The 15,186-nt window shown below is 37.3% G+C and overlaps 1 protein-coding gene across 4 annotated transcripts in view; it reads left to right on the forward strand.

The window, feature by feature from the left end:
- Nucleotides 1-15,186, forward strand: part of FAM184B (family with sequence similarity 184 member B) — a 43,262-nt gene that overhangs the window by 21,946 nt on the left and 6,130 nt on the right. For 2 of the 4 annotated variants that reach the window (XM_040557152.1, XM_040557151.1), the window contains exons 4-8: nt 284-394; nt 8,343-8,555; nt 9,787-9,940; nt 11,097-11,224; nt 12,124-12,308. In XM_040557152.1, coding sequence (XP_040413086.1) covers nt 284-394; nt 8,343-8,555; nt 9,787-9,940; nt 11,097-11,224; nt 12,124-12,308 — 791 coding nt within the window. The remainder of the gene's footprint in view (nt 1-283; nt 395-8,342; nt 8,556-9,786; nt 9,941-11,096; nt 11,225-12,123; nt 12,309-15,186) is intronic. The other 2 variants (XM_040557154.1, XM_040557153.1) reach the window with 1 other exon arrangement.

The following is a 15,186-nucleotide window of genomic DNA, read 5'->3' on the forward strand; positions in this document are numbered from 1 at the left end:
TTTTATGTGAATGAGTTTGTACACGGTATACTTAGAATGATGCCAGGCTAAAATTCTTCATATGAGTCAGATAATTTCACATTTTAGTGAAAAAGCATAATAGTAGGCATTTATTATTTATAGGCAGTAAATATTATTGCTTGTAACTATCTCTTCTTAGAGAGTCACAGAGAGGTATTAAGGAAATCTTAAGTAATTTATTTTCATGCTGCCTATTTTGTCCCAGCTATTGCATACTCTCTTCTTTTCTTTCCTCCCCCCCCCCCTTATTTTTTAACTTCAGGAGCTCCAGACACAGCTAGATGAATTTAAAAAAAACTCTGAGCATGAAATAAAGCAACTAGAGAAAGAGAAAGAAGCCCTAACTGTGAAACTTCAAAACTCTTCACTTGAGGTAAGCTGGGCATATATGTAACTCAGTAATAAGAAGGCACTTCATTTTTCCTTTCATCTGAAAATGAAACCCCCAAATTAAACCCCATACAGGGCTATATGGGCTTAGAATATTCCTTACTTTCTGATATTTTTTCTTTTTTTTTTTTTTTTTTTTGTATAGACATGTAAAAGGGCTTTCTTGTTTGCCTCCTTGAGCAAGAGAATTGAATGGAAAACCGGTTGAATAGATAGATCACTGTTTCTATTCTGTCTGCTTGATAAAGTAACTGATGCAGTTTGGAACGCACAGTATTTTATATATGAGTCATTAGCTATGTCTCCATGTCCTCAAGATCAAAAATGAAATAGGGAAACTATTGTGACCCCAAAGCAGCTTTGAGGATGACACGGCTTATATAGCATTCCTTGCTCCAGTTACATCTAAGTCACAATGCAAATCTGCTAACATGGATTAATCTGGAAATAAATACCTGAGATGGTTTAGTATTAGATTATCCATTAACAGCTGTATGTATAGGTAGTTGAAGGCCGAGTGATGCACGTTTTCCAGATTAGTACATCTTGCAAAATGTTAATAAAGTGTCATGATTTGAAAATCCATGCCTTCAGGTTAGATAAATAAATTTCTGTCAAAACAAAGCAGAACTGCTGCAAGGCAATTACTTAACGAGGTAAAGAGTGCACCTTTAAAATTCCTCACAACTGTGAATATATGTTTTCTGCCTCAGGTGTTCCCCTGGAGCGTTGTTCAGTTCTCTTAGGCAAATATTACCTGCTTTAAAATCTTACGCTCAGGATATTTCTTTTTCTTCAGTGTTCTCATGTGAAGGTTTTGCTTGTGAACGTTTCGATGCTTTTATCTTGTAGATAAGCTGTAAAGTAAATGCTTTAAGAGAACTGAAGTCATTACCCTAGTGAAGAGTTCTGTTGATGCTCAGTGCTGCATTTATTTTTCTATCCCAAATATATCATTACATTTGTTGGCTTTTTCAGCAATAAAATGATTTGTGATTGTCCATTCTGGAAGATTATAAGTGGATGCATATGTTTCATCATAAGGACTTGTCGTCTTTTTTTTTCTTTTTTTTTTCCCCTGACAATCAAGGTTTTGAGGAGCCATATTTTTACAAAATGAAATCAGAACATTCCCCAAATACAAAATTTCTTCAGTCTAATTCAAGAAAAAGTAATGGACAGCAACAGGAATAAGGTAGCTGACACTGTTGTACTAGTGAATTAGAGATAGCCACAGCTCTTCTAATTGACTGTCTATAATTTCCATCACTTTGTATCTTCCGTGCTTCTAACCAGTTTCACTTCTTGCAAGCTCAGTAGGTGCTTGCATGGGAACAGCTCTGCAAAAGATGAAACCCTAGATCTTTCTCAGCTGGCATTTGTGGACTCTGAGTGGTCATAATAAGCTCTCTTTCAGTGTTCAAAGACAGAGAAAGGACAGATAGGCTCACTGAGGGCCTAAGTAAGATGTCATATCTCCTCCTGTTTTCACTTTCCCTTGCTATTAGTACTGCTTGGTGTGGTATATTTCAGCAATCAGGGCATGAGTTGTGGTCATTTGCTATATAACACCTGCTTTTTCTCCCATTCAAGCTGTAGTAGCTGTGCTAGTTCTGAATGCAGTATGGTCTTTTCCCTTTTATTTCTCTTGTAAAACAGATTTATACTTTCTGGTATCAAACAGTTGCGTTCTGACATTCTGTCCATTTCTCAGTGTTAGAAATACAGAATTTAAGTGTAGTTCTTAATATTCTTAAATTTTCTAGCTAAATCCTGGTTTTAGGTTTTATTACACATTTGTGTATAGTACTGTTTTCTACAGTTTTCTTCACTGAGAGCATTTCAGGTCAATCCAACTTGTGTTGGCCTATCCAGAGTGTCTTCCTTGCACCTAATGCAACATGTGGGTTCTTAGAAATCAGTCATCTGTATTCTTTTTCTAATTCCCCTTAATGTACATATTTCCATAAAAATATCTTAGGCTATCCAAAGCTGAGAACTGCTGGCATTGCTGTGTAGTGCCTGAAAGTTATACTCATTCTGAGGTATGATGGGAAGAGAGGGATACGGTCCAACCTGATAATATTGCATATTTATATGCAGATGGTATATTCCATTGGAAGGTCTCAAAGAAATCAAAAGGCTTATGTTGTGAAGCAGTTATTGTTTGGGTTTTGCAGATGCAAGAATTAAAGCAATGAGCCAGCAAATTACTCTTCTTGAAGTCACACATTCAGGCCAGAAAAATAGGAAAGAAACCTATGTTTCATCTGTTATCACGAGATCATGGTAAATGCAAGGTTTGCTGGAAAATTATTGTCACTAAATACAGAAATAAATAATATAAAATAGCATATATCATGTCATATATTATATTCACAATACCATGGTAAGTATCAACAGAACACTAAGAAACATTTCAGTATATCTTACAGTGCTTGCAAAAGGGTGAAGATGGAAATGGTTCTTCTGAAGAGAAACTTTGCATTGTTCTTGGTATGCCCTGGGTTATTTTCTGAACCAGTTGCTTGGCAGTTTTGCCAGGGAAGTGCTGTAATTTCAACTTATAATACTTTACTTCTATAAATATTTGACTATTCACAGCCAAGAAAACACCATTTACTATACAACATTATGTTTCACTGCGGGCATGATTCCCAGCTGGGAACTTTGCAATGGCTCACCCCAGAGCTTCCGCCTCAAAGGTTAGGCAATGTGCTGTTACTAATCCAGTTCTAACCTGGATACGATTTCACATCTAAAAATAGCTTTCTTGGCTGCAGAAGGCTTATTTTTGGTTGGGCTGACATAGCTAGAACACTGTGCAGAGTAGACAGAATCATGATAATTTGTTCTCTCTGGGGATGCACTTCAAAATGACATTATTGCCTTATTATTGAGATATTTCTGAATACATAAGCTAGATTTGCACCTGTTTGGTGCCATGGAAGGAAAGACAGCTGTGTAGGTTGACTGCTAATTCATTAGAGTCCTTCAGTCTCTTGCTTAGGCACTCCAGGATCTCTTCAGCATGTGTGCAAGAGACTATTCTGGAATTACAAGGTACATAAAATGGAAGGGCAGGAATCCCTTTGTGATATGTCTGTGAACAGTGCTAACACAGTAATGCCCAGAACCTTGATCATGATCTTGGAGGCACCACCAAATAATGATAGCAGCAGTAGAGGTGTGACTATTGTGTTTGCACCTGTCCCTCCAGTCAGGAATTGCCGTAAGTTTAAGCCTAAAGACTACAATAAAATAACATTTCATTATTTTATTGTTACTTTTTATGCTGTGTTAGTGTTTTGATGTAATAGCATCATAGTATGAGTAAAACCCTGTAGTGTTTGGGCACCTTATTTTCACTGTCTGAACAAACTCTCAAATGTGGTGACTCTTCTATAATACATCAAAAGGCAGTTTTAAGTCTTTTATATAAATTCATCCCCTAGCAATGCATTGAGAAACTCAGATCTTTCTACTTAAAAGATACAGGAAGTCAAAATATTCTCTCTGATTCCAACTTTAGATCCTGCCTTTGAGATTTTACACTTACATACAACAAATAAAAGAAGGGGAAAGCAGACATTAGCTAGGCTTCAAATATTCATAGTGCTTGGAAGCACAGTGAATTAAAATAATCAAAGCAGAAGTCAGAAGGCAAGCCAACTGTAATGGCATGCACTGCCTTATACTTGCCCAGTATATTCTTCACTTGTTTGTTCAGACAGCTAGTTGTGTTTATTTGGATGACACAAAGGAAAAAGCCAAGAAATGACTGGAAGATTAGCTGGATTAAATTCACAGTTTGGAGCATCTGGTGCTAGATGCTTTTTCAAATTGGCTAATTCAAATCAATTTGGTTGCATAGCTTCAGTGACATGTACCAAGTTGGTTTGAACCTGTTTGAGAGATGGTAAAACTAACCTTTCATTTTCTGGCACTTAAAAAAGAACAAGATAAAAGTCTTGATTCACATAACACGGGGTGTTATTGTTGTTTTCTTACCTACCAAGCTAGTGTTCCCATGAAGTGTGAGAGACCCGGGCTTCTTTTTTTTTTTTTTTTTTTTGCTTCTGCCAGCTTTCTCACCATTTAAAGAGTTTCCTTGTCACTGGGTTATAAGATACTACTGTCTCCTGTTGCTACTTCTTCACTTATGTATTAACTTGTCATTGGTCAACCCAGGCCTTCATCGCTTGAGTAAGTGTCCCAGTTACCTTCAAATGCACACGCACATACTCCCTTGCTCTTGTTTTTTCTGTGCCTCAATGTTTGCTTTCTCTCTTAAACACACACAGCAGAACCATCTCTGCCGTCTCTTCTTCCCTTGTGTGCTGTGAATAAAGCCATTTCTCTCCTTGCAAGTGAGGAAATAATTTATTTTTAATTTCTTAAAACAGTGAATTTGGTCTGAAGGAAACATATTTTAAGTTTTTATTCTGACATATACATTCAAAAATGTTTCCTTTGAATTGATTCAGCTGGAAGTTTTATTGATTGCTTGGTTTTACCACCAAGTAGAAGAAAGTCAGCTGCCCAAGTCTGCAGCTCCATTAGAGAGTTTTTTAACGAGGTTCATCTCTGCTTGCAGACTTCTGTCATGTGTAAATTACAGATAGTGTTGTAAATCTCAGAACATGTGAAACATCAGTAATAAAGCTAAGGAACTTTGAAGTTCAAATATAGCACACTACCCCATCTAGTAAAGGAAATCCACATTAATTATAATATTGGTATGGTTCTTTGTGAGCAAACTGATGGAGAGAGTACGGAGGGAAACTGAAGTACAAGATCAGTGATGATCAGTAACAGCCACCACCAATTACCTGGAGAAAAAAAATGATTTGTGGATTTGAACTAAAGGACAAATTTTATTTAAATGGAAGGAACACAATATATTGACTTGTGTATAGGAACAGCAGCTGTGCAGCCATAAACATACTCAAAAATGGAACAGTAACTTCCTCTCTTGTAGCTGCAAAGAAAAGAGGTAAAGAAACCAGACTCAGTAAGGAAGTTACGTAGTTCTGATGATAGATGCGTGTGTTCAAGTCAGGTTTTGAGTTATCTCCACATCACCTGAAGTCCGTGAACATTTGTGTTTCACGTGAATCTTCCTTATACAGAAATAAATCCTCTTCGCCTGATATTCTGTGAATATTCTGTGAATACCAGATCCAAATATTTTACTCAAAATGGTAAACAACCAACAGACCAAATGGAGCATCTTTTTTTACAATGTTTTCAGGCTCTTAGTTGCTCTGTAGAGAAAATAAAACAAGCACTGCCAAGTCTACCATTAAACCATGTCCCTAAGCACCACATCTACACATCTTGTGAAGACCTCCAGAGATGGTGACTCAACCACGTCCCTAGACAGCCTGTTCCAATACTTCATAACCCTTTCAGTGAAGAATTTTTTCCTAATATCCAACCTAAACCTCTCCTGCCACAACTTAAGGCCATTTCCTCTTGTCCTATTGCTTGTTGCTTGGAGAAGAGGCAGACCCCCAGCTTCCCTACAACCTCCTCTTTGAGGTAGTTGTAGAGAGAGATAAGGTCTCCCCTGAGCCTCCTTTTCTCTAGGCTAAACAACCCCAGCTGCCTCAGCTGCTCCTCAAAAGTCTTGTTCTCTAGACCCTTCACCAGCTTTGTCACCCTTCTTGGACACACTCCAGCACCTCGGTGTCCTTGTAGTGAGGGGCCCAAAACTGAACACAGTATTCAAGGTGCAGCCTCACCAGAGCCAAGTACAGGGGGAGATTAAAGGTTGTGGTCATAAAGTGGGGGTACAGGATGCCCTTTCTCCAAAAGGCAGTGAAATCCTGGGAATCGATACCAAGCATTTTGCAGCATTTTGAGCCTTCAGAGGATTGTTTTGTTCTGCGAACCTATGAGAATACTACAGGCTTAAGAGTGTACTTGAATGAGGGCTGCAATCCATCTGGGAATGGAGCAGGGCCTCAGGGGAGAGGGAAAGAAGATAACATCCTTTGGAGGAGAGAAGTCAACGTGCTTAACTGCTGTGAGAAAGAGCTAAGCCATGAAGTAGAGGGAATACATTTAGCTATCATGAGAAAATATTCCTAGGATTTGGGGATATACGGCATAGCTCATTAGTATCTCCCTTTGGACAGTGCAATGCAGCCTGTGGCCAAGAAGTTAATGAGAAGTCAGGTTTGCACAGCATGTCTCCTTTTCTCTTATGTAACACAAAATATACTGGAATGTGCTACAAGAATGAAATTGAAGGATGTAGATGCCTTAGCCCGCTTAGAAAATCTTCATCCAGCTTCTGTGGTGCTGCATCAGAAAGGACCATGAGTGCACAGTTGAAGTTACAAACAACTACTTAGCTAGTTAAAGTGCTGCCTTGACTAACAAACAGCAGTATTTTGGGGGAAAAAATGAAGGCAACACTGAAGAAGAGCAAAAGAACATATATTAGTGTATAAGGCGAGAATACAAAGGAGTCACAGGTTATATATTCTTTATGATATCAAACTTGCAGATGTGTGTAACATCATTTGAATCATTTAAATTATATGAACATCATATGATTTATCATTTAAATCCTATGAAATTCTAAGGAAGCAGCCTTGCGTCTTTCACAGTTTGAATTCTGCTTCTATAAGGTTGGAAAGTACAAGTATATAAGAGATGAAAACAGATATATACTCTCACATGCTTCCAAAAAGCAAGAGATGTAAAGGTTTTGGAGGTGGCATGGCAAAGCACACGTGGAAGCTCAGACACAGCAGCAAAAATGCTAATTGACCTTACTAGGTATGCAGTCTCCTGTTGCGCAGAATGAAGTTTTTCAAAACTTCGCAGCTATGGTGTTCGCAAAGGCAAATTTAAGGAGAATGGTAAATAATTTTTTTTGTTGAAAGTTTAGAAAATCTACCGAATAGAAAAGAGAAAAGACACATTCCTGCCTCCCAACCAAAAAAAACCAAAAAAAAAAACCAAAAAAACCCACCAAGTTATTGTTATAAATAGAGGTTTACTTTTGTGACAGCTGTTATAGACATGTATACTGTATTTAGTAATTAAGCTAAGAAAAGAAAATAAAATACCAGTCTGAAGAGTGATGTGCAGAAATTATGTTTCCATTATTTTTAGTCTACTGCTTTATAAATGGACTGCAGTGTTCCATCTCAAGGCTGACAATAAGCACAGTCTTAATCCTGCCTCCAGGTTTGTGCCATAGTTACTGTGCAAGTTGAACTACGGACTGTATATACGAAATGGAGATGATTCAAAAAGAAATAATTTAAGAAAAGTACTTGTTGGCCAACAGACAGTATGTGCAAAAGGCATGTCGTTTCATCAGATTCTCTCTGAAGGGGTATTTGCATCCCCAAAGAACTGTAAAAACTGCTCTATTTTTCTCACCACTGATGCTTCAAGATGTTCTTCAGAAGGAGCTATTCTAGTTGGTCTTTTGAATTACTCATTACTCATTTGCTTTTTGTTCATTAATCAAATCAGAAAGCAGTGAGAGGGCTGAGAAAAATTAAAGAGCATCCTTAAATGATAAGTTTTAATAATGAATGTTTCATTTGAGGTGTTTTTGTCATTTCAAAACCAGGAATCAAATAAAATTTCTAAATGAAATGTTTCAGATCAAGAGTTAAAAGCTTCCTATTTAAGAATGGCACCATGAAAAAAATCAACTTTTAAAATTAATCTATTAATATTTTTCAGTTGGCTAAAACCATTCTGAGTTACTATATTAGCTATCCAGAAAAAATCATGTAACTCCATTCTTCACTGAAACAAAGGGCTCATTGCATGAAGCAAGCATCTTACTATTTTTCACAGAGCAACACAAGTTCATAAAATATACTGAAATTTACATAGTTCCTCTCCATTGTGAGTGTAGTCATTAATCCTATCCTTATGACTTACCTTTCTGGCAGGTGGCTCAGCTGAAGCAAATATTAGACCAACAAGCAAATAATTTCAAGGAGTCATTGAAGAAGCATAATCTACAGTCCAACAAAGAAAAAGAGAAGCTTTTGCAGGATCTTCAAAGCACCATTAAAGAAAACCAGAATGTTAAACTGCAACTGGAGGCATCACATCAAAAAGTCTTAAAAATGTTGGAGAAAAGCAAAAAACAGGAACTCAAGGTCAGTTTATGAGATACTAGCTAAAAAAAAATAAATTGTGTGGGCTAAACTAAAGATAAACTGATTATCAACTTAGTTATTACCTTTCATCTTAATAATGTGTAGCTATTGTTGCACATAATTAATTGTTTTGTTATTACTGAAACCTCAACATCAAGTTTTTTAATTTTGACATTTGAACTGAGATCACAGTGGAATGAAGTATTTTGTAAAATAATGTATCCTACCCTATACAGTTAGACTGAGATGAATACAAGCTCTTCTAGCTCTGCTCTGGTTTCAAAAATACAAGGGAATTCCTAAGCATGCTATTAAAAGGACTTTATTTTATTCTTTTTCATCCATTATTCATTTATACATAAATACTTTAAGAGAATTATAATATGCATGTATAATGATGTGTATTGGCTTAGATACCTTCAAGAAATCAATTCTGTAAGTAGATAACCAAAGCTTTTAAAGGTTCAAGTGGATTTATTTCAGTGACTAAATGTTAATGCAATATATTGAGGTACTCAACAAAGTAGCTGTTCAAGGAAAAAAAAAAAGAGCTTAAAAAAAACCTACATGTGATTATGGCATGGAGTTCTAATGTCCTTGTTGATATTGCAAACATTAGGGAAAACCTCCTTTTAAAACATATTTGGAAAAAAAATGATGAAGAATTTAATATCTTTTCTACATATTCAGAATAAAATCCCAGCTTTAACAAACCAAACTGAAGGCTGGTAGAAATGAAACTGGCTGTAGGGGGTTGTTTTCAGAGCCACTACATAGCAACTGCACCATCATTTGTAGTATTTCGGCAGTGTATCAGGAGCACTTCTCATGACCGTGGAAGTTCTGTCCAAGAAAAATTATAGAAAAGATAGAAGTCTTTTTTGATACAGTGTGATAAATATAGTCATACAGGTCAAATCTGGAGGGTTTGTATGTTGGATAATAAAATATCTTTCTAATGTCAAATGTCTGGGTCATTGCTATTATTTCATGATGTAAAGCAAATCTAGTGGAAGATACCCTAATAATTTGTCTTGTCCAAGTTAAGTTTTATTTTTTAACTTCAGGTCATTTTTATTCTTGTGTTGGTGAAGTGTCGTGTAAAGTGATGATGAAAATAGTAAACATTTTGCAACGAAAGACCAGATTCATCCAGGCGTTACAAGTAAAACAACAAGGTGATAAACAGGTTCCAAGTATTTTATTTTCTGGGGGTGTGCTTTGCTTACAGGAGGCAGAAGAGCGTTTGAAAAAGGAATTTAATGAGACTTTCAAAATCCAACATCAGTCTCATAGGCTGGAAATGCAAACCTTGGAAGAGAAAGCAAAGAAAGAATTACATGATGAACTCGAGCAGATACAGAAGCAGCAAACTCTATTGCTAGGTATAATGTCTCATGTCATATGCAGCTCCTACTGCTTGATGATATGCTGAGAAGCCCTGACCTTCATCCCATTCATCCTCTTTGTCACCTTCTGGGAACTCAGGTCTTTGTGAATCTCCTTTCCCATACCCTACAATTTGAGCAATACACACTCAGCATTGTTTGTTAACCTTGCTCTTAGCTGTCAGCAGCTGGTATGCAACATACAGCTATGCATCTGGTAGTGTATTAAACTGGAATATTGTAGTTAGTACATAGGTTTCCTTTTTTTTCTATATGAGGAATTATTATATATGGTTCAAGTCGGTAGAGTTCAGCAGTGGAGATCTGTAGCTCCATACATATTGTTTGGTCAGTTTAGAAAGTTCCCTAAATAGTTCAGATCTTACCAGAACACTGCAATATGAGAACCCGTAATATCTCCAGGCTTGAACTCTGATTATTAAAGCTCATTTATAAGAGGCTTTTATAAATAAAAAAAGAAAGAATAATTCAAAAGTATTTTAAATATAAGCTGCATTCTGTTCTTGCTTTTTATTCAGTATGCAAATTTACTCGAAAGATTTGTTGCTCTCTAAAGTTAGTATGTTCAATAGAGAAATTCTGTTCTGCTTCTTTAAGAAAAATTGTAGGAATGAGAGAGACAAACTTCTTTCTCCTTGTACTTGATCCATTTTGAAACTTGTACCCAATCTACACAACAGTAGCAATATATGACAGATTCCCTCATTTAAGTGTTGCAGTGTGTGTTAGCACAAACTGAAATCTCAGCGTGTGTTATGGCCTTTTATAAAAAAAACATCAGTAGACTTAACAGAGAAGCTCAGGGCTGCTCTATTAAAGTCCAAGGTTAGAAGAAGCAATTATTGTGATTCAGTTTGCAAAACAGCTGACACAGACTTTACCTCTCTGATTATGATGTTGTGTTACTGCTGTTGTAGCTCTGTACTTACTGTTGCTCAATGGCGTTGACTATAATAGGTTTAGCTTTTACCAGAGAGAATGCATGTTCCTTTTTTTTTTCTATTCCTGTTTATAATATTTAATGGCAAAGGAGCTGTGAGACAAAGCAAATGTAATGTATTAATGTTTTCATCTACATTGTCTATATCTACCTCCGATCCACCTGGCCTCTGACTGCCCTAATGATTGTCAGTCTGGTTGTTACTAGGATCTCTAAGGATGGAACTTTCCGAGCAGCAGACATCGTGCACTAATCTCAAAAAACAAATAGAAGAGCTCCAAATGGAGCTGAAGAGTGTGAGGACACTGAAGAAGCAACAGGCAAGAATCCAATTCCTACTTCGTTATCTTGTGGTGTTTTCTGAAAGTGGTATCACATTTCTCTCTCTAGACATAATAAAAGTCTCTCACAGGAATGCAATAGGTTTCCGTCCGTTATGTCACACTTAAATATTAGCATTGTTTATCAGCTTAGAAATGGGGAAATAAAATGGGGGAAAAAATGAAGGATTTTTTGACATTTAAAGATTGTAATCGAAAGCACAAGTAATGAATGAATGTTACAAAAAATATGGAGACTATAAGGTATGTTTAGGAAATTATGACCACAGATTTTGTCTTGCTCATAGAACTTCACATAGAATTGAAAAATCAGTTCATGCAAAAGCAATGCATGCAAGTACAGGGAGATCTTTGAGGTCCCACTTGGAGTACTGCATCTAGCTCAGGGACCCCCACCACAAGAAGGATGTGGATCTGTTAGATCGGGTTCAGAGGGCCATGAAGATGATCAGATCTCCTATGAAGAAAGGCTGAGAGAGCTGGGGATGCTCAGCCTGAAGAGGAGAAGGCCCCAGAGAGATCTCATTGCAGCTTTTTAATAGTTAAAGGGGGGGCTTATAAAAAAGATGGAGAGCAACTTTTTGCTCAGGCAGATAGTGATAGGACAAGTGGGGGGATGGTTTTAAACTAAAAGAAGGGAGATTTAGATTAGCTATTAGGAGGAAATTCTTCACTCAGCGGGTGGTGAGGCGCTGGCACAGGTTGCCCAGAGAAACTGGATGGCAACCTCGTCTGGTGGGTGGCATCCCTGCCTATGGTAGGGGCGGTGGAACTAGATGGTCTCTAAGGTCCCTTCCAACCCAAACCATTCTATGATTCTCTGATCTTAAGGTTAATAATAAGAGACTATGAATAACTAAATTTGGCCTTTTTCTTAGGAAGGAAGTAGCCAGAGCCAGATCAGATCTCTTCACGGTGAACTGGAAAAATGTCAGAGTGAAATTTCTGAGCTCAAGAAAGAGAATTTACTTTTGAAGGACACAATGGAACTACTCAGAGCTGAGTTGGAGTCACAGAAGCAAGAAGCTGCACAGCTTCAGGACAGGGAGAAACAGCTCAAAAGGTTTGCCTTAAATTCACAATTCACTGTACTATCCAGAGAGTCTATTCTTACCACCAGCATTAGAGGTGTTCTAAATGTGATGTCAGATTCCCTCCGTTCTTAAGTTCTAATTGTAGATGCTGAGAGTTTTGCAAAAGCAGTGGTGTCACATTCCTCTCTCCAGCCTCAATAAAAGCATTTGAACTAACTGTTCAGTTACGTGTCACAAATAAATGTCCTATGTAGCCCCACAGGCATGACCTGAGAAAAGCTGCATAACATCAGCCTTATTTCAAATCTTTGGAAAAGACAAACGTTAAACTCACCCAAGAGCTATTAAAAATAAAAAAAAAGTCTCCAAGAATAAATGTCATTTTTTTAAACCCACTCTGTATAGCTGAAACCAAAGGGTTGTTAACTCTGAAGGGAAGACTTGAGAGTGCCACACATACTCTGTGAGACTCTGCCAGGGCTATAGCAGCCACCTTGGCACTGCAGGGTGAGGGCAGTGACAACAGATACTGACAGTGCCTGGGCTGATGGAAGCCTGGAGCTGTAATATGCTGTCAGGGCACAGGAAGTGGCGAGCTGGCTTGTAGTCTTGGCTGTCTGTAGAAAGTGGATTGCATCTTCTTAGTGTAGCCACAGGCACAGAGCATGTGTTGCATTGCTGTAGTAGCAGTTTTCTCATGTCTGTACAGAAAAAGTGGTGAACTTAGTTTTTACGTGGGAGACAAGATTGGGGTTCACTGTCCAGTACATCTGTAGGGCCATTGAATCATTTGAAGTTTCTGGATGATGATGCTTAACACATTCTCTTTGCAGGGAGGTTGAGGGATCTGGCTCATGGGTAACTTTCAATTCTTTTCTGCGATCATGTAGAATGTATAGCCCTAACTACTCAAGCTGTATATATAAAAGGATTTCTGAAGAGTATATCTTTAAAGGAGTCCTTTAAATATCATCCTACATAGTCTGGAGAAAAGCACTCAAGGGATATGTCTCTCTGAAGATTGTCAGAGTGGCCAGAGTAATTCTGTTGCTGTCTACCAGTCAGTGCATATTTAAAGAATGAGAAAGAAACTTTTTTTTTCCTTTGCACTCTTTGGAGAGTTACTTGAAAGTGACTTTCATTTCAAGCTTTTGAAACAAGATCAACAGAAAGAATTGCAAACCAGAGAGTTTCGTCAGTGCCCTCCAGCTACCTTGAAGGAATTTAGAGCTTCTGTTCATGAAGAGAAGAATTATTCACATGTCAGTGATGAGGTCTAAAAGGCCTCAAATGGTAAAGCTGCTAGGCTGGAGGATAATCTTTACAGGGGGATAGCTGGTGTAGCTCTACTGCAGTACGCATTTGAGAAAGAAGCATTAATGGAAATTATGTAAGGAGAAATCCTTCAAATAACAGGAGGTAGAACCAAAGAGCTCAAATGTTCTTAGGTACCTGATACAGGCTGCTATGAAATTAACCCGTGCGTGATCTGGAACATTAACCTGCAGCTCTTGATTTGCTTTTGTAGGATGAATAATTTGGGTAAAGGAATAGTTAAATTGTGGAGTGCGTAAAAATAACAGTTTTTACTGTTACAGTAACAACAGCAACCTTGTCTTATGCTATGTAGTTGTTTCTGATTTGAAAGCTAATTGTGGCTTGCTATTTGCACTTGTTAAATTTTTGTAACCAATTTTTTAAAATTAATATTCCTACTGTTGCCAGGTAAGTGTAATGAGTAATCTGCTTGAAGTAATCACTTCCATTTCCATTCTCTTGAATTGTGGGAATTCTACCTCTGGGACAGAAACCTTCTGTAAGGATTAGGATCTGAGCATAAAAAGTTTCTTTTTACAGGAAGAGAGGACAAATCCTAAAATGAAGGGACTCTCCCTCTGAATGAGAGTTTAATTCTACCCTTAAGGATCCGTCTCAGGGATTCATCCCCCGTTTTTACTCTTACTCTTCTTTCGTGCTGAGTGCCAAATCAATCACCCTCATGGCTGTGCTCTTAATTTCAAGGGCAGAAATATTCCATGAGCATTTTGGCCTTTCTTGAAGCATTTCAGAAACAAATGAAGCATTCAGGAACAAATTAAATACTTTAAAAAAAAAAAAAGATGAAGAAGAAAAGGTAAACTGAATACATTTCGTGAAAATTAGAGTTGTTAATCTGCTGAGTTTGACATCTTTATTTCAGTCAGTAAACAAAAGATGGGTTCTTTGCATTGAGTTAATGAAAAAGTTTCTCCATTGTGTAACAAAATATTAGCAAACAAAAGGCAGTAAGATAACGATTCTTCGATAAATGCCTTTTGTTTTGGGGGGTTGGTGTCAGAAAGCTATGTTATGGCTAGGCTTGAAAAATATCAGGCATTTTTTATTTTTCAGTTGATGGTGCTAATGAAATAGCAGTATTTTTCAAAATATATTGCCTGTTAAAGATGAACATTGTAGTTAAGGCATTGCTATAACATTTCTTACATTCACATTTAAGAAAAAACTTTTTTAGAATGGTGGTAGACATTATTGTTTCTGATGGGGTGCTATGAGGTGATGAAACAGAGCATCAGAGCCTCCTCTTAAAATCCCAGAGATTCCAAAATAATTTTGCTTGGTATGAGTTCCTATAATACTTTATTGTCACCTTTGTCCATTAAGATTTATGTACAAGCTGACCATAGATAGAATACCAATAGCATCATATAAAATAGCCCCCCACTTCCTGAAGGTTGAAGGACAAGGGCTTCTTCTCCAAATAATTTTACTCTTTCTCAGTGTTAGTGTGGATCTGCAACTGAACTGCAACCGAAGTGTTGAAGTCAGATCAGTAAGCAGAAGCCCAGAGCTGTGCTGTTAGCCACCTTTGCTGTCAGTAACAGATCTGAAAACTGCATGCTTTCATCA

Source organism: Cygnus olor, chromosome 4 (assembly GCF_009769625.2).
Source record: "Cygnus olor isolate bCygOlo1 chromosome 4, bCygOlo1.pri.v2, whole genome shotgun sequence".
NCBI lineage: Eukaryota > Metazoa > Chordata > Aves > Anseriformes > Anatidae > Cygnus > Cygnus olor.